The sequence below is a fragment of the Palaemon carinicauda genome, chromosome 3 (assembly GCF_036898095.1).
Source record: "Palaemon carinicauda isolate YSFRI2023 chromosome 3, ASM3689809v2, whole genome shotgun sequence".
NCBI classification, from domain to species: Eukaryota; Metazoa; Arthropoda; class Malacostraca; order Decapoda; family Palaemonidae; genus Palaemon; species Palaemon carinicauda.
The window spans coordinates 61,363,865-61,390,282 of record NC_090727.1 but is presented as its reverse complement, the minus strand read 5'-3'; the positions used below and the strand labels follow the sequence as shown (position 1 = coordinate 61,390,282).

Genomic DNA, 26,418 nt, shown 5'->3' with positions numbered 1-26,418 from the left:
AACCCAAAAAACAACAATAAAAATATTTCAAGAGAAAGATTAAAAGGGTATGGAATTAGGGAATTGTAGTGGTTGAGCCCTCACCCACTACTGCACTCGCTGCTACGAATGGTCCCAGTGTGTAGCAGTTCTTGTAAAGAGACTGGACATCTTTCAAGTAAAATGACGCGAACACTGACTTGCTTCTCCAATAGGTTGCGTCCATTATACTTTGCAGAGATATATTTTGCTTAAAGGCCACGGAAGTTGTTACAGCTCTAACTTCGTGCGTCTTCACCTTAAGCAAAGTTCGGTCTTCCTCACTCAGATGTGAATGAGCTTCTCGTATTAACAATCTGATAAAGTCTGACCAAGCATTCTTTGACAAAGGCAAGGATGGTTTCTTAACTGAACACCATAAAGCTTCAGATTGGCCTTGTAAAGGTTTAGTACGCTTTAAATAGAACTTAAGAGCTCTAACAGGGCATAAGACTCTTTCTAGTTCATTGCCTACGATCTCCGATAAGCTGGGGATATCGAAAGATTTAGGCCAAGGCCGAGAAGGCAGCTCATTTTTGGCTAGAAAACCAAGTTGTAGTGAACAAGTGGCTTTTTCTGACGAAAATCCTATGTTCTTGCTGAAGGCATGAATCTCACTGACTCTTTTAGCCGAGGCTAAGCATACCAGGAAAAGAGTCTTAAGAGTGAGATCTTTCAGGGAGGCTGATTGTAACGGCTCCAACCTGTCTGATATGAAGAATCTTAGTACCACGTCTAAATTCCATCCAGAGGTAGCCAAACGACGCTCCTTGGTGGTCTCAAAAGACTTAAGGAGGTCTTGCAGATCTTTATGTTTGGAAAGATCTAAGCCTCTATGCCGGAAGACCGATGCCAACATGCTTCTGTAGCCCTTGATAGTGGGAGCTGAAAGGGATCGTCCTTTTCTCAGGTATAAGAAAAAAACAGCTATTTGAGCTACAGAGGTACTGGTCGAGGATACAGAAACTGACTTGCACCAGTCTCGGAAGACTTCCCACTTCGATTGGTAGACTCTAATGGAAGAAGCTCCCCTTGCTCTAGCAATCGCACTGGCTGCTTCCTTCGAAAAGCCTCTAGCTCTCGAGAGTCTTTCGATAGTCTGAAGGCAGTCAGACGAAGAGCGTGGAGGCTTTGGAGTACCTTCTTTACGTGTGGCTGACGTAGAAGGTCTGCCCTTAGAGGAAGACTACAGGGAACGTCTACTAACCATCGAAGTATCTCGGTGAACCATTCTCTCGCGGGCCAGAGGGAAGCAACTAACGTCAACCTTGTCCCTTCGTGAGAGGCGAACTTCTGCAGTACCTTGTTGACAATCTTGAACGGTGGGAATGCGTAGAGATCCAGATGTGACCAATCTAGGAGGAAAGCATCTATATGTATTGCTGCTGGGTCCGGGACTGGAGAGCAATAGATTGGAAGCCTCTTGGTCAGCGAGGTTGCAAAGAGATCTATGGATGGTTTTACCCCAAGTGGCCCAAAGTCTCTTGCACACATCCTTGTGGAGGGTCCATTCGGTTGGAATTACTTGCCCTTTCCGACTGAGACAATCTGCTATGACGTTCAAGTCGCCTTGGATGAACCTCGTTACTAGGGAGATGTCTTGACCTTTTGACCAGATGAGCAGGTCCCTTGTGATCTCGTACAACGTCAGTGAGTAGGTCCCTCCTTGTTTGGAGATGTACGCCAAGGCCGTGGTGATGTCCGAGTTAACTTCCACCACTTTGCCTCGAAGGAGAGACTTGAAGCTTTTCCAGGCCAGATGAACTGCCAACAGCTCCTTGCAGTTGATATGCATGCTCCTCTGACTCGAGTTCCACAGTCCTGAGCATTCCCGACCGTCTAGTGTCGCGCCCCAGCCCACGTCTGATGCGTCCGAGAAGAGAACGTGGTTGGGAGTCTGAACAGCCAGGGGAAGACCCTCTCTTAGGTTGATATTGTCCTTCCACCAAGTCAGACAAGACTTTATCTTTTCGGAAACCGGGATCGAGACCGCTTCTAACGTCTTGTCCTTTTTCCAGTGAAAAGCTAGATGGTATTGAAGAGGACGGAGGTGTAGTCTTCCTAGTGACACAAATTGTTCCACGGATGACAGCGTCCCTACCAGACTCATCCACAGCCTGACTGAGCAGCGTTCCTTCTTCAGCATCTTCTGGATGGATAGCAGGGCTTGATCTATTCTGGGGGCTGATTGTCTTGTTGTTCAGCAACGTCCTCATCAGAGGGTTCTTCATCCGAAAACTGATGAGGAAACGGCAACAGAGTGGGCAACGTCTGGCTCGCTGAGTCCGGTCGCACTGGTGCATGCGTGACGGAGCCGGACGCAATATCATGGAACTGCTGCACAGTCTGTGAACTGTCAACAACCATGGGTGCGCGAGGAAGCACAGCGTCAACCTGAGACTGTCTAGACCGTCTGGGTTGTGCAGTCAACACCCTACCGGGTTGCTGAGGTTGACGCACTGCGTCAAAACAAGTCACCTCTGCTGGTTGTTGAACGTCCTGAACGTCAACAACCACCTCCGAGCGTCGCTTAACGTCAACATGCGGCTGGCAACCCACACTGGGTCGCATCGGTGGAGGAACCACCTCAACTGGCAGACGCGAGTAGGTTACCTCAGCGTCAACAGGGCGCACAACCGACCGGTTGGAAGGTTGTTGGCCAGAAGGTTCGGTAGCAACCTTCTCCGCATTAAAGTCCTCTATCAAGGACGCAAGCTTGGACTGCATGTCTTGCAGCAAAGCCCATTTAGGGTCTACGGGAGCAGGTGTGGCAACAGACGGGGGTAGCGACTGAGGCGGTACCGTTTACCATCCCTGAAAGCCTTGTTATGCGTGACATAATTGTACAGCAAAACTTCAAAGGCTCGAAAACAGCTGTGAAGTTGACCTGTAAACAACTTGGAGCATCTCCTGGCCAGGCGCCAGGGAGAGTCTACGAGAATTGAGAAGTCTATCTGGGCAGAGGCATGAACTCCCAAGCCGAGAACTTCTCTCGTGTCATATCAGACTCTCGCTCTATAAACCAGTTTAAAAGAAGGGAAAGCAAAGGCTGTATCCCCCAAACTCCTCCTGGTGAAAAACCAGTCGCCTAGCCAACGTAAAGCTCTCTAGGAGAGCGAGAGAGCACTAGCTTAAAAACAACGGCTTCGAAGTAGCTAGGCCTAGTGTAAGCTCTGACGTTTAGGCGAACGAGGAGCAGCAGTTACAAAAAGATCCGGACAAAGATCCTTGAAAAAATCATCATGATTTAATTAAAGTCCATAGGAGGCTAAGCAGCTTTAGGCTCCTCTCCATCTGACAGAGTCCTCAAGGGAATATCAGTAGGAGGGAGAACAGCAACTTCCTCATCTACAGGAACCTTGTCCGATAAAAGCTGAGTCTCAAGCAAGGGAGAGACCTACCGTGGGGGCAATGCTTTACAAGCAGAGTCCACACTCACTGGTGCATTAGTAGCGGACCAGAACGCAACGTCATGTAACTGCTTGACAGTCTGTGAACTGTCAACAACTGAACTGTCAACCACAACAGGTGCGTGAGGACGCACAGCGTCCACTCGAGACTGCTTTGACTGCCTAGAATGAGCAGTCAAAACAACTCTAGAATGCGGAGGTTGACGCACAGCGTCAAAACAAGTCAACTCCGATTGTTAGTGAACGTCTTGAACGTCAACAGGAGCATCAGCAAGTGGCCTAACGTCCAAATGCGGCTGAAAAATCACACGAGACCGCATCGAGTGTGGTTCTAAACAACCTGACTGACGTGACTAAGCTACGCCAACGTCAACAGTAAGCACAAAGGAACGTTAGGTTGGCTGAAAGCCTGGATATCGATGAGATAAACGGCTAGACTCAACGGACTAATCGGCAGAATAGTCTTCCATAAGGGAGGCAAGCATATACTGCATGTCTTGCCATACAACCCATTAAGGATCAACGGAAATGGTTGTGGTAAGAGACGAGGGTAACGTCTGTGACCGCAACACTTTGCCTACAAAAAAAGACTCTCGGAGTCTGTGTTACGCTTTTGTTAGGCGGCGAGCAGTTATCCGATGACTGCATAGGGTCAGAGCTGTCCTAATGGTTGTAACCAGGACGCTGGACCTGTCCTGAAAGGACTGACTTTCGCTTAAGGGCTTCGAAACCTTGTGACAGGTTTCTTATGCGAAAAGCCTTCGGATGACGAGGAGAAACAACGTCTCTCTCGTCTTATGGTAGGGGAGATCTTGGTAAGATACACCCGATACCATAGAGGGAAAAGGTCTGTTCGTTGGTCAAGGCCTCTCGAACCCATAAGTCGTTTGACATTACTTCTCCCCTGGGCTTGGGAGCATGCAAGAGGTCCCGGACTAGGTGAACGACAGGCACGAACAGACGAACCCTCGGACGCAACACTGTAACACTTTGCGCATATCACTTTATCACTTCGATTTTCTGTTTTGCACTTATTTCACTGAAATCGCAACTTTTACTGATTTCTACCTGAAACACGCAATTCTACCCTTCATTAAAAGGTAGTAATTGCGAAATCAGTCGTATAATGCAAGATCATTAATACCAGCAAAAAACAGAAAACATATTTTAAGATAAAAAAATCAGTGGCTGGGAAAGAGACTAAACACTAGTTCATATAACTACGTTTTCAATCTCTCACCGCACATAGCCTGGGGACGAGAATAAAAAACTAAAACGTTTTATCCTTCCTCCCCGTACAGCGACTAGGGACGAGAGTAACACGAGAACAACGTTACCCGCTTGAACGGAACGTTTTCTCTCCTCTCTCTCCCTCCGTCTCTATCTCTCTCTCTCTTTCTCTCTTGATTTCGCACCTAAGGGAAGAGCCCAATTATATTTCGTCAAAAAAACATGTTATTTGACTAAAGGAAAAAACTGAAAGGTTTTTCAATTAAAAAGTTCCTTTAAAATAGAATTTAAAACATTTAAGCTAAGAAAGAATGAACAAAACGTCAGAATCGATTTACTCTTACTGCAAAGTGAAACCGTGATACACTCTCTCTCTATCGTAACGATAGAGCGCATGTTGAACGTCCTGAACGTCAACAACTGCGTAGCATAAATAAACTAAACGTTAGTTCATCTTTGAATACAGTACGAAGACTATCAAAGAAATTCTTTCATAAAATATTACATTTAAAAAGTTTTAAATCCTTAGCTCTTTAAAAGCTAATTACGATATAAAGGGCTCAACGTTGATTAACTTCGGTTTCCAAGTTAGGACCGCCTACTCTCAGGAAAGGTCTATATAAACAAAACATTAAAATTATTTTTATATGTTTATAATAAATGGAAAGTTAATCGAAGAGGCCTAATAAAGGCGGAGAGATATAAAATATATAGAGGAAACTCTATAACGTGATATAATTACTAAAAGCCTAAACACACTTCCGTCTAAGGGAAGGGTCGGCCATTTAAAAGTGAAAGAAAGTCCATACTCTCTTAGTCACCATAATTAAATCTATCCAAAACGAGTTCAAGATTTAAGATGAAGATAAAACACCTGCATAGCGAAAGCTCAAAACTAGAATAAAGTACTTCACCAATTAGTTGTGAAAAAACTCCAGTTTAGCAACAGCGAGTAAGTACGTCTTGTCGATAGCTCGACAGAGAGAAAATTGAGTCTTTGTTTACATTGAGTACTGGGTATCTGGACGACAGATGGCGCTGTTGGGCACACCCGCAACCTGTGTAGCGATCGCTGGCGAGTTTTTACCGTAGAGTTGTCTGTCGGGCAACAGAGTTGCAGCTATATAATCACCGGCTAAGTTAAATATTGAAAAATCTATATTCATAAAACTTGGGTGCTAGTAAGAATAAATACTTTTGTGTGTTTATCAGAGACCTGTCTGGCAGTGTACAGTATGTTGTAAAGTAGCAACATTTCCTTCAAACTTGATCAAAATTGTGCAATTTTTATATATATTTGCTGTACATACGCTTGATGCAGTACAAACTGACAATTATTTATTGAAAATTATGTAATACTGTAATCCTTTTCCAACTAGCCATGCAGCTTGGTTGGTGCTACTAACAACAACAACATCAGCAACAATAATAATAACAGGAATGACCCTTCTTATAATTTGATTTATGTTATGCAGCAAAGGACAAAAAATTTGAAAATAAAATCCCTGACAGCAAAATGTAGAAAACAGTTAATGAAATTTGTAAAGCACACCAACATAAAAGTGCTGCTTGACTCCAAATTTAGCTTAACACTGATAATACACTCTAATATCAAATGTGCAGTTACTTGTGTCACTTATAAAATTCCCAGTACAGTCAAATTAACCTGAAACATCTTATCCTTACTCCAATTCCCTTGACTCATAAAATGTCCTACTCTTTAAGGTTAAAAAAGGGATTTTGACGAAGGAAAAATCTATTTCTGGGCGAGGAACCTGTGTCGCCCAGTGAAATGCTCCTTAAAGCACCATTTCAAAGGTATAAATACTGCTAAATATACCAGAGAAATAAGTTGCATGGAATGCTAGGAATATATCCAGCTCGCTCTCCCCTAAAGGATGTCTGTATTAAAACTGGGGTGAGAGATACCACTCCCAGAGATCCCTCTCCAATTAGACTTCTCCCTCCTCAAAATCCCCCGTTACTACGAGGTGTCGTTCACTACAGCTACTGCCCCCCCCCCTCCCCTACTACCACTACCTAACCTTCTCCCATCATTCCTTGTTAGCACCTGTGATCGTTATTTTTACTTCCATAAGGATTCCTCACTTTCATCCTATCAAGCCATAAACCGAAAAGAAAGAATTCATGAATAATTCTACCATACCCCCCCCCCTACTACCACTACCTAACCTTCTCCCATCATTCCTTGTTAGCACCCGTGATCGTTATTTTTACTTCCATAAGGATTCCTCACTTTCATCCTATCAAGCCATAAACCGAAAAGAAAGAATTCATGAATAATTCTACCATACCTGAGCCATGAGAGTAGCTAATTCAAGCGCCAATTCTTTAGTGATGGGAAATTTACCCTGTTGAATTTGCCGATTCACCTGATAGCAGAATAACAACTTCTCTCTGTCCGTCTCATATTTACATAATGCCCTGAAGTACAGACGCGACCTGTGTGATGAGGAAAAGAATCAGCATCTATAAGTAAATACCACTTCTTCAGTCTTATGGTATACAGTATTGCACTAACTGTAAATCACAAAAAAATAATAAAGCTTATAAATCAATATTGAAAGTTACTAAACTTCAAATTATATTATTATTTCAAATTTATAAATAATTAAGCAATAAGAATAATTACACTCATATATTACAGCTTTTAATGTAATAAGGATAATCAACAATTAAAGACAAAAATATGAATGCTGTAGCTCTTATTTACTGTCAATGTGATAAAAATAGAAAATGTTACAAAATGTTATTTTTATAATAAAATAAATTTTTGAATATACTTACCCGGTGATTATATAAGCTGCAACTCTGTTGCTCGACAGAAAACTCTACGTTAAAAATCCGCCAGCGATCGCTATGCAGGTAGGGGGTGTACTTCAACAGCGCCATCTGTCGTGCAGGTACTCAGTACTCAATGTAAACAAAGAACTCAATTTTCTCCTCGGTCCACTGCGTCTCTATTGGGGAGGAAGGGAGGGTCCTTTAATATATAATCACCGGGTAAGTATATTCAAAAATTTATTTTATTATAAAAATAAAATTTTTCAATATTTAACTTAGCCGGTGATTATATAAGCTGATTCACACCCAGAGGGGTGGGTAGAGACCAGCAATAAATGTTTACATTATTATGAGCTAAGGATTTTTTATTTTATTTTAGCAGTTATCAAAATAACAAACTTAAAATAAATAAGTATCTGGTAAGGAAGTCGACTTGAACAATTACTCTGCCTTTTTAAGTACGTCTTCCTTACGGAGCCTCGCGATCCTCTTAGGATGCTGAGCGACCCCTAGGAGCTGAAGTATCAAGGGTTGCAACCCATACAACAGGACCTCATCAAAACCTCTAATCTAGGCGCTTCTCAAGAAATGACTTTGACCACCCGCCAAATCAAGTAGGATGCGAAAGGCTTCTTAGCCTTCCAGACAACCCAAAAACAATAATAAAACATTTCAAGAGAAAGATTAAAAAGGTTATGGAATTAGGGAATTGTAGTGGTTGAGCATTCACCCACTACTGCACTCGTTGCTACGAATGGTCCCAGAGTGTAGCAGTTCTCGTAAAGAGACTGGACATTCTTAAGATAAAAAGACGCGAACACTGACTTGCTTTTCCAATAGGTTGCGTCGATTATACTTTGCAGAGATCTATTTTGTTTAAAGGCCACGGAAGTTGCGACAGCTCTAACTTCGTGTGTCCTTACCTTCAGCAAAGCTTGGTCTTCCTCATTCAGATGGGAATGAGCTTCTCGTATTAACAGTCTGATAAAATAGGATAAAGCCTTCTTTGACATAGGCAAAGATGGTTTCTTAACTGAACACCATAAAGCTTCAGACGGGCCTCGTAAAGGTTTAGTTCGTTTTAAATAGAACTTAAGAGCTCTTACAGGGCATAAGACTCTTTCTAGTTCATTTCCAACCATACGATAAGTTTGGAATATCGAACGATATTGGCCAAGACCAAGAAGGCAGCTCATTTTTGGCTAGAAAACCAAGTTGTAGAACATGTAGCCGTTTCGGATGAGAATCCGATGTTCTTGCTGAAGGCATGAATCTCACTGACTCTTTTAGCTGTGGCTAAGCATACCAGGAAAAGAGTCTTTAAGGTGAGATCTTTCAGGGAGGCTGATTGTAGCGGTTCGAACCTGTCTGACATAAGGAATCTTAGTACCACGTCTAAATTCCAACCAGGTGTAACCAAACGACGCTCCTTCGTGGTCTCAAAAGACTTAAGGTGGTCCTGTAGATCTTTATTGTTGGAAAGATCTAAGCCTCTGTGACGGAAGACTGATGCCAACATGCTTCTGTAACCCTTGATAGTGGGAGCTGAAAGAGATCGTTCTTTCCTCAGATATAAGAGGAAGTCAGCTATTTGAGTTACAGAGGTACTGGTCGAGGATACGGATACTGACTTGCACCAGTTTCGGAAGATTTCCCACTTCGATTGGTAGACTCTAAGGGTGGATGTTCTCCTTGCTCTAGCAATCGCTCTGGCTGCCTCCTTCGAAAAGCCTCTAGCTCTCGAGTCTTTCGATAGTCTGAAGGCAGTCAGACGAAGAGCGTGGAGGCCTTGGTGTACCTTCTTTACGTGTGGCTGACGTAGAAGGTCCACCCTTAGGGGAAGTGTTCTGGGAACGTCTACTAGCCATCGAAGTACCTCGGTGAACCATCTCTCGCGGGCCAGAGGGAAGCAACTAGCGTCAAACTTGTCCCTTCGTGAGAGGCGAACTTCTGCAGTACCTTGTTGACAATCTTGAACGGAGGGAATGCATATAGATCTAGATGTGACCAATCTAGGAGAAAGGCATCTATATGAACTGCTGCTGGGTCCGGGATTGGTGAGCAAAATATTGGGAGCCTCTAGGTCATCGAGGTTGCGAAGAGATCTATGGTTGGCTGGCCCCAGGTGGCCCAAAGTCTCTTGCATACATCCTTGTGGAGGGTCCATTATGTTGGAATTATTTGTCCCTTCCGACTGAGACAATCTGCCATGACATTCAAGTTGCCTTGGATGAACCTCGTTACTAGTGATATGTCTAGACCTTTTGACCAGGTGAGGAGGTCCCTTGCGATCTCGTACAACGTCAGAGAGTAGGTCCCTCCTTGCTTGGAGATGTACGCCAAAGCCGTGATGTTGTCCGAGTTCACCTCCACCACTTTGCCATGAAGGAGAGACCTGAAGCTTTTCCAGGCCAGACGTACTGCCAGTAGCTCCTTGCAGTTGAAATGCATTGTCCTTTGACTCGAGTTCCATATTCCCGAGCATTCCCGACCGTCTAATGTCGCACCCCAGCCTACGTCCGATGTGTCCGAGAAGAGAACGTGGTTGGGAGTCTGAACAGTCAGGGGAAGACCCTCTCTTAGGTTGATATAGTCCTTTCACCAAGTCAGACAAGACTTTATCTTTTCGGAAACCGGGATCGAGACCGCTTCTAGCGTCTTGTCCTTTTTCCAGTGAAAAGCTAGATGGTATAGAAGAGGACGGAGGTGTAGTCTTCCTAGTGACACAAATTGATCCACGGATGACAGCGTCCCTACCAGACTCATCCACAGCCTGACTGAGCAGCGTTCCTTCTTCAGCATCTTCTGGATGGATAGCAGGGCTGGGGGCTGATCGTCTTGTTCAGCAACGTCCTCATCAGAGGGTTCCTCATCCAAAACTGATGAGGAAACGGCAACGGAGTGGGCAACGTCTGACTCGCTGAGTCCGGTCGCACTGGTGCATGCGTGACGGAGCCGGACGCAATATCATGGAACTGCTGCACAGTCTGTGTACTGTCAACAACCATGGGTGCGCGAGGAAGCACAGCGTCAACCCGAAACTGTCTAGACCGTCTGGGTTGTGCAGTCAACACCCTACCGGGTTGTTGAGGTTGACGCACTGCGTCACAACAAGTCACCTCTGCTGGTTGTTGAACGTCCTGAACGTCAACAACCACCTCCGAGCGTCGCTTAACGTCAACGTGCGGCTGGCAACCCACACTGGGTCGCATCGGTGGAGGAACCACCTCAACTGGCAGACGCGAGTAGGTTACCTCAGCGTCAACAGGGCGCACAACCGACCGGTTGGAAGGTTGTTGGCCAGAAGGTTCTTCTCCGCATTTAAGTCCTCTATCAAGGACGCAAGCTTGGACTGCATGTCTTGCAGCAAAGCCCATTTAGGGTCTACGGGAGCAGGTGTGGCAACAGACGGGGTTAGCGACTGAGGCGGAACCGTTTACCATCCCTGAAAGCCTTGTTATGCGTGACATAATAGTACAGCAAAACTTCAAGGGCTCGACAACAGCTGAGAAGTTGACCTGTAAACAACTTGGAGCGTCTCCTGGCTAGGCGCCAGGGAGAGTCTACCAGAATTGAGAAGTCTATCTGGGCAGAGGCATGAACTCCCAAGCCGAGAACTTCTCTCGTGTCATATCAGACTCTCGCTCTATAAACCCGTTTAAAAGAGGGGAAAGTAAAGGCTGTATCCCCCAAACTCCTCCTGGTGAAAAACCAGTCGCCTAGCCAACGTAACGCTCTCTAGGAGAGCGAGAGAGCACTAGCTTAAAAACAACGGCTTCGAAGTAGCTAGGCCTAGTGTAAGTTCTGACGTTTAGGCGAACGAGGAGCAGCAGTTACAAGATCCCGACGAAGATCCTTAAAAAAATCATCATGATTTAATTAAAGTCCATAGGAGGCTAAGCAGCTTAAGGCTCCTCTCCATCTGACAGAGTCCTCAAGGGAATATCAGTAGGAGGGAGAACAGCAACTTCCTCATCTACAGGAACCTTGTCTGATAAAAGCTGAGTCTCTCACTGGTGCATTAGTAGCGGACCAGAACGCAACGTCATGTAACTGCTTGACAGTCTGTGAACTGTCAACAACTGAACTGTCAACCACAACAGGTGCGTGAGGACGTTCAGCGTCCACTCGAGACTGCTTTGACTGCCTAGACTGAGCAGTCAAAACAACTCTAGAATGCGGAGGTTGACGCACAGCGTCAAAACAAGTCAACTCCGATTGTTAGTGAACGTCTAGAACGTCAACAGGAGCATCAGCCAGTGGCCTAACGTCCAAATGCGGCTGAAAAACCACACGAGACCGCATCGAGTGTGGTTCTAAACAACCTGACTGACGTGACTAAGCTACGCCAACGTCAACAGTAAGCACAAAGGAACGTTAGGTTGGCTGAAAGCCAGGATATCGATGAGATAAACGGCTAGACTCAACGGACTAATCGGCAGAATAGTCTTCCATAAGGGAGGCAAGCATATACTGCATGTTTTGCCATACAACCCATTAAGGATCAACGTAAATGGTTGTGGTAATAGACGAGGGTAACGTCTGTGACCGCAACACTTTGCTTACAAAAAAAGACTTTCGGAGTCTGTGTTACGCTTTTGTTTGGCGGCGAGCAGTTATCCAATGACTGCATAGGGTCAGAGCTGTCCTAATGGCTGTAACCAGGACGCTGGACCTGTCCTGAAAGGACTGACTTTCGCTTAAGGGCTTCGAAACCTTGTGACAGGTTTCTTATGCGAAAAGCCTTCGGATGACGAGGAGAAAAAACGTCTCTCTCTTCTTATGGTAGGGGAGATCTTGGTAAGATACACCCGATACCATAGAGGGAAACGTCTGTTCGTTGATCAAGGCCTCTCGAACCCATAGGTCGTTCGACATTACTTCTCCCCTGGGCTTGGGAGCTTGCAAGAGGTCCCGGACTAGGTGAACGACAGGCACGAACAGACGAACCCTCGGACGCAACACTGTAACACTTTGCGCATATCACTTTATCACTTCGATTTTCTGTTTTGCACTTATTTCACTGAAATCGAAACTTTTACTGATTTCTACCTGAAACACGCAATTCTACCCTTCATTAAAAGGTAGTAATTGCGAAATCAGTCGTATAATGCAGCTCATTAATACCAGCAAAAAACAGAAAACATATTTTAAGATAAAAAATTCAGTGGCTGGGAAAGAGACTAAACACTAGTTCATATAAACTACGTTTTCAATCTCTCACCGCACATAGCCTGGGGACGAGAATAAAAACCTAAAAACGTTTTATCCTTCCTCCCCGTACAGACTAGGGACGAGAGTAACACGAGAACAACGTTACCCGCTTGAACGGAACGTTTTCTCTCCTCTCTCTCCCTCCGTCTCTATCTCTCTCTCTCTTTCTCTCTTGATTTCGCACCTAAGAGAAGAGCCCAATTATATATCGTCAAAAAAACATGTTATTTGACTAAAGGAAAAACTGAAAGGTTTTTCAAATAAAAAGTTCCTTTAAATTAGAATTTAAAACACTTAAGCTAAGAAAGAATGAACAAAACGTCAGAATTGATTTACTCTTACTGCAAAGTGAAACCGTGATACACTCTCTCTCTATCGTAACGATAGAGCGCATGTTGAACGTCCTGAACGTCAACAACTGCGTAGCCTAAAAAACTAAACGTTAGTTCATCTTTGAAAACAGTACAAAGACTATCAAAGAAATTCTTTCATAAAACATTACATTTAAAAAATTTTAAATTCTTTAAAAGCTAAATACGATATAACGGGCTCAACGTTGATTAACTTCGGTTCCAAGTTAGGACCGCCTACTATCAGGAAAGGTCGCATATAAACAAAACATTAAAATTTAATTTTATATGTTTATAATAAATGGAAAGTTAATCGAAGAGGCCTAATAAAGGCGGAGAGATATAAAATATATAGATCTATAACGTGATAAGAAAATTACTAAAAGCCTAAACACACTTCCGTCTAAGGGAAGGGTCGGCCATTTAAAAGTGAAAGAAAGTCCATACTCTCTTTGTTACCATAATTAAATCTATCCAAAACGAGTTCAAGTTTTGAGATGAAGATAAAACACCTGCATAGCGAAAGCTCAAAACTAGAATAGTGTACTTCACCAAATAGTTGTGAAAACAAATCCAGTTAGCAACAGCGAATTAGTAGGTCTTGCCGGTAGCCCGACAGAGAGAAAATTGAGTTCTTTGTTTACATTGAGTACTGAGTACCTGCACGACAGATGGCGCTGTTGAAGTACACCCCCTACCTGCATAGCGATCGCTGGCGGATTTTTAACGTAGAGTTTTCTGTCGAGCAACAGAGTTGCAGCTTATATAATCACCGGCTAAGTTAAATATTGAAAAATTTGTTTATTCTGTAAAAAAAAAAAATGAAAATCTATGAAAATCTAAGCTGCAAAATGGAATTTTAATAATGAAATTTGTTATTTGTATACTCACCTGATGTTCATATTGCTTCTCTTTCAAAGCTTCATTTAAATCAGCATTTACCCCAAAGCTGAAAATCTGTTTTCTTTCCAATCAATAGGCTTAGGCCTTCAGTACAGCACGATGACAATCTAGTCATTAATGACGATAACCTGAGAGTGGATATATAGTAGCTGCCTAGTCTTTTAGTCCCGAAATTGAAACCAACTGTCTATCCTCTAGACGTCACAAGTCAGTGGGGAGGTTGATGGGTATGCATATGAACACCAGGTAAATAAAATAATAAATCTTACGATTGAAATTGTTTATTTCTATGAAGACCCCTGATGTTTATATTGCTGACTTCCACACTTTCATGGAACTGGGTCAATGAAGGATAGAGATAAGAAATTTAAAATCCAAAATTAATCAACTTGTCTAACACCTTACTCTCACTATAGTCTATAGTCAATTCTTTTTAGTGAGGCAGATTTGCACTGACCCGCAGGGGTGCCCTTTTAGCTCGGAAAAGTTTCCTGATCGCTGATTGGTTGGACAGGATGATTCTAACCAATCAGCTAGCAGGAAACTTTTCCAAGCTAAAAGGGCACCGCTGCGAGTCAGTGCAAATGTGCCTCATTAAAAAAAAATTGAGTATAGTACCTTGGTAAAAAAGTCTTCCAATAAAGTGTGTTCTAAGTTGATTCTTCATATTTCATTCCCATATACGACCCCACCATCCAAATTACTTACCTAGATACATTACTCAACACTGTATTACAAAGGAAAAATTAATCTTAAAATTACCTTCGTCTTTCATCTGATTTGGATCCAATTCCTAGTGGTGAGCCTATATGACCAAGCTTTTAACAAGGACAGAATTTTGGACACGGGATAACTTAGAATCTCTACCCCACATAACATATTAGGAACATTATTCTTATGTTTGTAGTCTTGTCCAAATAACAATTAACAGTTCTCAAAAAGGACAAAATAAATCTATTCTCTGACATAAAACTAACTTCTATTCTAAAGAGGGAATATTGAATGCAGGATTTAAAAAATAAAATAGATAATCTGAGTTAATAAGTAGATTATTAGCTGAACAAGAAGAATAGCAGCGATGATGTTATCATTCCAAAATATAGAATCCTCCGAGTCTGGAATCAGAAGAGACTTTTCCAAATTGACCAGGATTCCCAAACTTTCCAGTGGCCTGAATAATCACACTTGTTTATCCAAAACTCTTTCCAACAAAGCATTAAAAACAGCCAGTCATCCAGGTGTAAAAGAAACTGTTAACCAGAAGTCTTATCCATATAGAGATGGGAGCCATGACCCAGGTATAAACTTGTGGCGCAGTCTTGTGACTGAATGATAGGCAATGAATGGGTAAACCTTGAAATCATTCACAAACTGAAGAAGTTTCCTCAAATTCAGATGAATAAGATTGTGAAAAAAAATGCAACTGTGAAGTCTATCAAAATTACCCTATTTTCTTTCTGTACCAGAAGACTGCTAAGGGCATTTCCATTGAAAAATTGGTGAGAACTGTAAACTTATTTAGAATTAAAACATCCATAACTAGCTCCAATAACCTGTTGTAAAAACCCTATGTTGGATTCAAGACCTCTTAAGAGGCTTTTACTGAATTTGCTAGATAACTTGGAAAAAATATTGCTTCCTTGTGCAGAGGGGGGTTGGTAGACAGAGGAATTAGATAGTCCCCTTTGAACAAGGATAGCACACACGATTTGGGATGAAAGCTTTCCCCAAACCTGATTAAAGTGGGAAAATCTTCCTCCTACAGGGATCTGTTGGGAAAGATTCCATAGCGTTGGAATTTCGGCCGGAATGTACTAGTGAAGAAAGAGGAAATTTTTTTGTTTTGGTGTCAAGGTTGATATAAGACAAGCTTCAAGATAGAAGCAATATGATCATCATGCAGGCTCATAGAAAAAATATAATTATCATATAATATTAACAGTAAAATACTATATTTACATAATTTCTACTATACTTACTTATAAAGTAAACGGATGACTTTGGTATTTTCAAATTTGCCAGAGCCTTTTTCTCTAAGAGCAGTTTCCCACTTGGAAATAACATCACAGAGATGTAATTTAAAAATTGTTTCTTTGAGTGAGTGAGAATGAGAAATGGCTCAATTTTTTTACCAGCCAGTGAATATACACATTTTACTTCCCTTTACTGTGATTTATCATTACATTTTATGTAAATCTATTTTTCTTATCATTATTACATATATTTTGTTTCATAATTAGAAAATTAACCTTTTTACCCCCAAAAGGACGTACTGGTACGTTTCACAAAACCCATCCCTTTACCCCCATGGACGTACTGGTACGTCCTTGCAAAAAAATGCTATTTACAATTTTTTTTTCTTTGATAATTTTCTGAGAAATTTCAGGCATTTTCCAAGAGAATGAGACCAACCTGACCTCTCTATGATGAAAATTAAGGCTGTTAGAGCAATTTGAAAAAAATATACTGCAAAATGTGATTGAATAAAAAATAACCCCTGGGGGTTAAGGGTTGGAAAGTTCCAAATAGCCTGGGGGTAAAAGGGTTAAGGTTTGAATATAATAAATAATTTATTGGAAAAAGAAAATTTGCAAATAAAAAGGGTCTTAATGCAATGACAGTCTACAACATGGCAGAAAGTAGAAATTCTGCATTCGACTATTGACCGTGGACACATTAATTAATCCAACTTCACACTATATATGAATGTGAGCAATCATATCAACAGAATTAATTAATTATCTCTATAATTTATCCAAAATCATATTTCTTTTTCCATTAACTGATTTGTTTTTTTTTGGATACTTTTTACAGGGTATATTATTGATAAATCCTTTCAGTCTCCTAAGCATTAAAGAGAATACAATTTCAGTGTCCACAACCAGAAAATAATATGTACCATTCATAAACTATGCCATAATTAACATAATTCCAAAATTGAAGGTATGCATAATTCATTATATAGTAATCATTATCATAATAAACTTTAAATACATCAAACTTTCTCTTGATTTGGTTAGAAATAATCTATGTGAAGAAACTGGCACTTCCCCACAATAACAGCCAATGCAACACTAAAATAGGCAGTTTCTTCAGAGAATGCAGTCTTTCTGCCACCCAACTGTGGCTTCCCTGTGCTATTTTACGCATTTCATTATTCTAAGCATCTGGAAATATCAGTATGGGCAGGACAAAATCAGCTTGAAGTTAGAAACAAATAAGTAAGTCATTATATTCACGTTTTTATCTTGTCCAAATCTTTAAGGATAATTAAGAGAAAGATAATGAAGTAAGATGAAAAAGACACCCTTTACTGAAATATTACTTAAATACATTAATTACCAAACTACAAAACCTGATGAAGATATTTTTTTTTTTTTTAGATAGAAAGCGATTGAAGGTGGGAAAAGAAGTAACACATGCATAAAAATAGGTGATAGAACTCTAGTTGATTCCCAAAGAACTTGAACGTAAGAAATAGCTCTTAATCCTTTTGTCAAGTTGAAAGCTTCTCAAGTGTTTAAAAATCTCATTCACTGCAAGATAGAATGAAAAGGATCTTCATAACTTAATATTGACTGACATGTAACTTCTCATTACATTCATTATATTTTATTTCCATAATTTTAATGCTCTTTAGCTACTACATCATAACACGAGGGAAATGACTGCAAGACATACAGTACTATACTATATCCTTCCAGGAAGTTACAGTATGTACAGTATAAAAGGACCAAGAGAATTTTCACTAACTACTGTACTGTAATTTTCAAAATTGTTTGTTTTGATTTGTAATTTGTTGGATAACACACTTTTTCTTATATAGAAAAAATAAAACACCACAAACAAGAATACAAACCTTTGCATTATGATTAAGACAGTGTTCTAGGTCTTTTTCAATAGGATCGTCAGAAAAGAGAGCAAACCCAGATTGGTGAACATCCCGACACCCAATTTCTTGATTTAGAGAAGTAAGAAATTCGTCAATAGTAGTAGACCCATCAAAACCAATAACCTAGAATTGAAAATAAGAATTGGATTACACGATAACGAAGGCGGTTAATGATCTATGATATTTTCAAGGCATATTTCTATTGTAATAATTCTGCTCTTTCTTACCTGGTAGGTGCCATTGATGAAGTGGACAGGTATAGCATGAGGCAATGAATGATGATAGGGAGTTTTTAGTAAAATAGACAGAACCTCCATTCGGGAAGGCTTTGCCTCTCGCCCTCCGAGCTCCAGGGTTCTTTCTAGAGCTCGCTGACAATATGCAGCATATTTTCCAACTTCAGACCTGTTAATATACCGAGGGTAATTAGTCAAGATAACGAAAGAATAACTAGAAGTTATTAAATTGAAAACATAATCTCAGGGAAAATAAAGCGGTATCAATGAATAAAGGGGTAAAATAAGGCAAAGGATCTGTGATCAATAATGCATAACAGAGGAACATTTTTATTCAGTAATTTGCCAAAAGACTACAGTATTTTACTGAATAGGAAAATTATTCATTTTAATATGATCATAAAGTTTGTAATTAAGATTTTTTAACTGTGGCTACATCACGTAAAATAAGGACTAAATTCCTAATTTAGATAATCATTACTTCCTTGGTCGAGAATAAAAAGGGTGTACAGTACAGTATATATATACATTTTTGGTCAAACACAATAACTGACTTTAATGAAACAATAGTTTACCTTACACAAATATTTACAGTATTTCTTTACTTATTATTTTTTCATTATTCTTGAACAAAAATAAGCTATGGTTTGCACTGTTCACAAAATACATTTTATATCTGTGTTTACGAGAATATACAAACTCTGAAAATAGAACGCAGTACTGTACTGAGTAATAAATTGTAATATTTTGGATCTCAAACAAAAACCCACTGCAGCCAAACTGAAAGTTACATTTGAAAGTACTCACTTTGTGTCTGCATTTCTCTGTAAGTGGAGTTTTAGATACCACAGGAGCTTATTATTTTTCGGCACAAAGAGGGAAATGGCTAAGGCTAGGAACTGCCAACCCTGGATGAAAGTGAACGATGGTGGGTTAATCTTAGGATCAGCAGGAAGTTGTTGACCACTGCCTAATGTAGGGGAGGCCTTTTGAGCTCCGGATGAGTCACACAAGAATATCGACCGAGTTGCACACAACAGCAGATTCTGAAAAATGATATTTTAATTATACAATAAATTTTTTTGAATATACTTACCCGGTGAATATATAATAGCTGCAACTCTGCGGCTCGACAGAAAACACACTCAAAAAACTCGCGAGCGATCGCTATGAAGGTTGCGGGTGTGCCCACCAGCGCCAACTGTCGGCCAGATACCACTCTTGTATGTAAACAAAACCTTCAATTCTTCTCGTCCCGCTGTGTCTCTATTGGGGAGGAAGGGAGGGTCATTTAATTTATATATTCACCGGGTAAGTATATTATAAAATTTATTTTATAATTAAAATATCATTTTTAAATATTTAACTTAGCCGGTGAATATATAATAGCTGATTCACACCCAAGGAGGTGGGTAGAGACCAGAGTTAATTATGTTTACAGCGTAAAATCTAAGAGTTTTTTCATTTTGACAGTTATCAATATGACAAAACCAAAATAAATAGGTACCTGGTAAGGAAGTTGACTTAGACGATTACTCTGCCTTGTAAGTCTGTCTTCCTCACGGAGCCCAGCGATCCTCTTAGGATGCTGACAGACTCCCAGGAGCTGAAGTATCAAGGGCTGCAACCCATACAACAGGACCTCATCAAACCCCTAATCTGGGCGCTCTCAAGAAATGACTTTGACCACCCGCCAAATCAATCAGGATGCGAAAGGCTTCTTAGCCTTCCGAACAACCCATAAAACAATATTAAAAACATTTCAAGAGACAGATTAAAAGGATATTGGAATTAGGGAAGTGTAGTGGTAGAACCCTCACCCACTACTGCACTCGCTGCAATGAATGGACCCAGTGTGTAGCAGTCCTCGTAAAGAGTCTGGACATCTTTTAAGTAAAATGACGCGAACACTGACTTGTTTCTCCAAAAAGTCGCGTTCATAATACTTTGCAGAGATTTATTTTGCTTGAAGGCCACGGAGGTTGCTATATCTCTAACTTCGTGCATCTTAACCTTAAGCAAACATCGGTCTTTCTCATTCAAGTGAGAATGAGCTTCTCGTATTAAAAAAATCTGATAAAATATGACAAAGAATTCTTTGACATAGGCAATGAAGGTTTCTTAACCCTGGATAGGTACGGTGGGTCGTTTGCGACCCCGAGCGTCAAAAAAAAACAGGTTTTTCTCACGTGACTCACCCCCGTGACTGAATTTGTGGGTGATCGACCTGCAGGAGGTGTCTCCCCTACACGCTCTAGTAGTGTCCAGATGTGCATTGCTGTAGCTGTACTCCTTCCCCGATTTCTGAGACGCGTCGGGGTCGTTCGCGTCCGAGTTTACCCTTCTGAGGTAGTTTGCATAATTATCAAAGTTATTACGTATTATGAAATTGTCGTAGAATGGTGCAACTTGTATAGGTTATCAGTTGTGGAAAGTCTTGGTGGATTGTTTGGCTACCATGTGCATGTTTTTTTTTTTAGTTAAAATGTCGTTCATCACCATGAGGACCATTTTACCGCGAGTGCCCCTTTTTCATTTTTTTTCATTTTTTTGCCAAGTCATTTTTCCGTAAGATATTGCCAAATAGTGTCGTAAAACTTTTGCTTGTTTAGTGTTGGAAAGTGTGTCTAGATGATCTGGCTACCCATGCATGACTTTGTTTTTGTCAGATACGACGTAGTTATTGGTATATTGGGTATTTAACTGCGGTTACCAATTTCTGTTTTTTTTTCAATATTTGTAAAAATTACTACGTAGTAAGGAATTGCCGTATATTATTCATTTTTTTTTCATGTTTATGTGTTAGAAAGTGTGCCTTGATGGTTGGGCTAACACGTGCATGTCTTTTTTTTTTATCTGAGATGTCGTATATTAGAATGTCGGGCATTTTACCGCGAGTGTCCCTTTTTAATTTTTTTTAATTTTTTTGCCAAGTCATTTTTCCGTAAGATATTGCGAAATAGTGTCGTAAAACTTTTGCTTTTTTAATGTTGGAAAGTGTGTCTAGATGATCTGGCTACCCATGCGTGATTTTGTTTTTGTCAGATACGACGTAGTTATTGGTATATTGGGTATTTAACTGCGGTTGCCAATTTCTGTTTTTTTTTCAATATTTGTAAAAATTACTACGTAGTAAGGAATTGCCGTATATTATTGATTTTTTTTTCATGTTTATGTGTTAGAAAGTGTGCCTTGATGGTTGGGCTAACACGTGCATGTCTTTTTTTTTATCTGAGATGCCGTATATTAGAATGTTGGGCATTTTTCCGCGAGTGCCCCTTTTTATTTGTTTTGCATTTTTTTGCTTAGTCATGTTACCGTAAGGAATTGGCAAGTAGTGTCGCAAAACTTATATTTTTATAGTGTTGGAAAGTGTTTCTAGATGATCTGGCTACCCATGCCTATTTTTTTTTAGCCTGATATGGCGTATATATAAGTATGTGTTCGATTTTCCTGTGATTGCCATTTTTTCGTTTTTTCCCATTTCTTTCAAAATTACTACGTACTAAGGAACTATCACAGAGTAATATTTCATTTATATGTTTATTTGTCGGAAAATATGCCTTGATGGTTTGCCTAGCACGTGGCTGAAATTTTTTTTTTTTTTCTGAAATGCCGTATATTAGAATGGTTATTTTTCCACGAGTGCCCCTTTTTATTTGTTTTGCATTTTTTTGCTTAGTCATGTTACCGTAAGGAATTGGCAAGTAGTGTCGCAAAACTTATATTTTTATAGTGTTTGAAAGTGTTTTTAGATGATCTGGCTACCCATGCCTATCTTTTTTTTAGCCAGATATGGCGTATATATAGGTATGTGTTCGATTTTCCGGTGATTGCCATTTTTTCGTTTTTTCCCAATTCTTTCAAAATTACTACGTACTAAGGAACTATCACAGAGTAATGATTCCTCTAGATGTTTATTTGTCGGAAAATTTTGTTTACTTTTTTTTTGATTGAATATCATCAAATTTTTTTAGCTAAAATATTGTTTTACATTTTTTTTTTCGATTTTATTTCCCTTCAAAAAAAATTTTTTGGGTCAGAATTTTAATTTTATAGTCGTAAAATAATCGACAATTATCCAGCAACCCACCATACAATTTTTATGCATATCCAATAATAATTAGATTAGTAAATAACACCTTTAAATTGACATACCCTTCCTACATTTCAAGTGGCAGATTAGGGAGTCTGAGTCAGTGTGGTTGGCGGCCATTTTGTGGACATATCCGAAGCGTAAGCTGCCCTATCTATATATATTCTTGTTCCCTATAGAATTTGTGATATTTTGGTATATTTTTACCTGCATAAATATCATATTATATATTAAATATATGTATTTTTTTACGAAATTTCCAAGTACTCAAAAAATTACCTTTAGATATGGCCCCTGATATAAATGTAATTTACAAAATAATGAAGATTTTTTTACATATTTCTATTTTAGGATAACATATGTTTATTCCCTAAAAAAATTAGCCACTTCCTATTTCATTTGGGTACCCAAAAAAATTCATGAAATTTGGACAATTTTTTTTGGCCAAAAAAAGTTACCCTTTTTTTCTCATTTCAGATCTTCACCTCCATGGGTCTGACTTCATCCAAAATACATCAAGATGTGTCCTAAACATTCAAGAATCAATTCCTAAAAGGATTTGTGTATATATGTATAAACTTTTTTTTATGAATTTTTATGTCAGGTCTTTTTTTTTTCTACTTAATTTTTTAAAATATTTATAATAAATAGTTTTTCTGCAGATGAGTAGTATTTATCTTTACAGTTGTTTTAAGCATTCATTGAAGTTTTTTTTGGCAAAAGAAAAAAGGAGGTTACTGCAAAAACTGATTTTTCAAGAATTTTTTTTGGCGTCGGGGTCGTTCGCGTCCGAGTATACCCTTAAAGGGGTGTCCGAGGACCGTACCTATCCAGGGTTAACTGAGCACCATAATGCCTCAGATTTCCCTCGTAATGACTTAGTACGAGCTAAATCGAACTTAAGAGCTCTAACAGGACATAATACTCTTTCCAGTTCGTTGCCTACGATCTCTGATAAGCAAGGAATATCAAAAGATTTATGCCAAGGACGAGAAGGCAGTTCATTCTTGGCCAGGAAACCAAGTTGAAGTGAACAAGTGGCTTTTTTCTGTAGAAAAGCCGATGTTCTTACTGAAGGCATGAAGTTCACTGACCCTTTTAGCCGAAGCCAAGCACACTAGGAAAAGTGTCTTGTGGGTGAGATCCTTCAGGGAGGCTGAATGTAATGGCATGAGGAACCTTAGGACCACGTCTAAGTTCCATCCAGGAGTTGCCAAACGACGTTCCTTAGAGGTCTCGAAAGACTTAAGGAGATCTTGGAGATCTTTATTGTTGGAAAGATCTAAGCCTCTATGTCGAAAGACCGAAGCCAACATGCTCCTGTAGCCCTTAATCGTGGGAGCTGAAAGGGAGCGAACCTTTCTCAGATGTAAAAGAAAATCTGCGATTTGGGCTACAGAGGTACTGGACGAGGACACAGATGCTGACTTGCACCAGTCTCGAAAGACTTCTCACTTTGACTGGTATACTCTAATGGTAGAAGCTCTCCTAGCTCTTGCAATCGCACTGACTGCCTCCTTCGAAAAACCTCTAGCTCTTGAGAGTCTTTCGATAGTGTGAAGGAAGTCAGACGAAGAGCGGGGAGGCTTTGATGGACATTCTTTACGTGGGGCTGACGTAACAGATCTACCCTTAGAGGAAGACTTCTTGGAAAGTCTACCAGCCATTGAAGTACCTCGGTGAACCATTCTCTCGCGGGCCAGAGGGTAGCAACCAACGCCAACCTTGTCCCTCCGTGAGAGGCGAACTTCTGCAGTACCTTGTTGACTATCTTGAATGGTGGGAATGCATAAAGTCCAGAAGAGACCAATCCAGTAGAAACGCGTCTATGTAGATTGCTTCTGTATCTAGGACTGGAGAGTAAAAGATTGGTAACCTCTTGGTCAACGAGGAGGCAAAGAGGTCTATAGTTGGTTGACCCCAAGAAGCCCAAAGACTCTTGCCCACGTCCTTGTGGAGGGTCCATTCCGTGGGTATCACCTGACCCCTCCGACTGAGACAGTCTGCCAAGACGTTCAAGTCCCCCTGGATGAATCTCGTCAACAGGGAGATGCCTCGAATTCTAGACCATAAGAGAAGGTCCCTTGCGATCTCGAGCAGCGTGAAGGAGTGTGTGCCTCCTTGCTTGGAGATGTACGCCAAAGTTGTGGAGTTGTCTGAGTTGACCTCTACCACTTAGTTTCGAAGACGCTTTCTAATATCATCAAGGCCAAGTGGACTGCTAATAGCTCCTTGCCGTTGATGTGCATGCTCTTCTGACTTGAGGTCCACAGACCCGAGCATTCCCGACCGTCCAGGGTCGCACCCCAACCCAAACCCGACGCGTCTGAGGACAAAACGTGGTTTGGGTTCTTGACTGCTAGGGATAGTCCCTCTCTCAGACTGATATTGCTGTCCCACCATTTCAGGCATGCCTTTATTGGTTCGGAGACTGGGAATGATACCGTCTCTAATGTCTTGTCCTAGTTCCAGTGAGAGGCTAGATGGAACCGGAGAGGCAGAAGGGGTAGTCTCCCTGGTGAGACAAACTGCTCCAGGGATGAGAGAGTCCCTACGAGACTGTTCCAACTCCTGACTGAATAAACGTTTTCTTTTCAGCATTAGTTGGACTTCGAGCAGGGCTTGACTGCGAATCTCCATCCCCAAAAATAGAATAATCTGGGATGGGATCAGTTGGGACTTTTAGGTTGACCACAAGTCCAAACTCCCTGGCCAGACTCAACGTCCAATGTAGATCCTGCAGACAGCGATGACTGGACGATGCTCTGAGAAGCCAGTCGTCCAAGTACATGGAGGCTCGGATCCCCGATAGATGGAGGGATCTTGCCACATTCCTCATGAGCCTCGTAAACACGAGAGGCGCAGGACTGAGGCCAAAGCACAGGGCTCGAAACTGGTACCCCACATTCCTGTAAACAAACCTCAGAAACGGTTGGGAATCCGGGTGTATAGGAATGTGGAAGTATGCCTCCTGAAGGTCGAGAGAGACCATCCAGTCGCCTTCCATAAATGCTGTCAAGACAGCCTGGTAGACTTCATCGTGAAGTTTGTCTTGACAATGAACACATTGAGCGCACTTGCCTCTTACGTACTCCTGCAGTGAACATGGCTTCCAAATCATGGAGCCATCCCTGAGGGACTTGTTCCTGCAGAGAACGTGGCTGTCAGATCATTGGAGCCATCCCTGAAAGCCTTGTTTATGCATGACATAATTGTACAGCAAAACTTCAAAGGCTCGAAAACAGCTGTGAAGTTGAGCGTCTCATGGCCAGGCGCCAGGGAGAGTCTATGAGGTTTGAGAAGTCTATCTGGGCAGAGGCAGGAACTCCCAAGCCGAGAACTTCTCTCGTGTCATATCAGACTCTCGCTCTATAAGCCAGTTTAAAAGAAGGGAAAGCAAAGGCTGTATCCCCCAAACTCCTCCTGGTGATAAACCAGTCGCCTAGCAAACGTAAAGCTCTCTAGGAGAGCGAGAGAGCACTAGCTTATAAAACAACGGCTTCGAAGTAGCTAGGCCTAGTGTAAGCTCTGACGTTTAGGCGAACGAGGAGCAGCAGTTACAAAAAGATCCGGACAAAGATCCTTAAAAATCAGCATGATTTATTTAAAGTCCATAGAGGGCTAAGCAGCTTTAGGCTCCTCTCCGTCTGACAGAGTCCTCAAGGGAATATCAGTAGGAGGGGGAACAGCAACATCCTCATCTGAAGGAACCTTGTCCGATAATAGCTGAGTCTCAAGCAAGGGAGAGACCTACCGTGGTGGCAATGCTTTACAAGCAGAGTCCACACGCACTGGTGCATTAGTAGCGGACCAGGACGCAACGTCATGTAACTGCTTGACAGTCTGTGAACTGTCAACAACAACAGGTGCGAGAGACCAGGACGCAACGTCATGTAACTGCTTGACAGTCTGTGAACTGTCAACAACAACAGGTGCGTGAGGACTCACAGCGTCCACTCGAGACTGCTTTGACCGCCTAGACTGAGCAGTCAAAACAACTCTAGAATGCGGAGGTTGACGCTCAGCGTCAAAACAAGTCAACTCCGATTGTTAGCGAACGTCCTGAACGTCAACAGGAGCATCAGCAAGTGGCCTAACGTCCAAATGTGGCTGAAAATCCACACGAGACCGCATCGAGTGTGGTTCTAAACAACCTGACTGACGTGACTTAGCTACGCCAACGTCAACAGGACGCACAAAGGAACGTTAGGGTGGCTGAAAGCCAGGATCTCAATGAGATAAACGGCTAGGCTCAACGGACTTA

The 26,418-nt window shown here is 41.3% G+C and overlaps 1 protein-coding gene across 1 annotated transcript in view; it reads right to left on the bottom strand.

Moving 5' to 3' along the window:
* Positions 1-26,418, bottom strand: part of LOC137638306 (uncharacterized protein CG43867-like) — a 183,059-nt gene that overhangs the window by 19,995 nt on the left and 136,646 nt on the right. Inside the window, 5 exon segments of the mRNA XM_068370367.1 lie at positions 6,974-7,121; positions 15,910-16,021; positions 17,786-17,945; positions 18,050-18,227; positions 18,866-19,104. Of these exon segments, the coding sequence (XP_068226468.1) occupies positions 6,974-7,121; positions 15,910-16,021; positions 17,786-17,945; positions 18,050-18,227; positions 18,866-19,104 (837 nt within the window).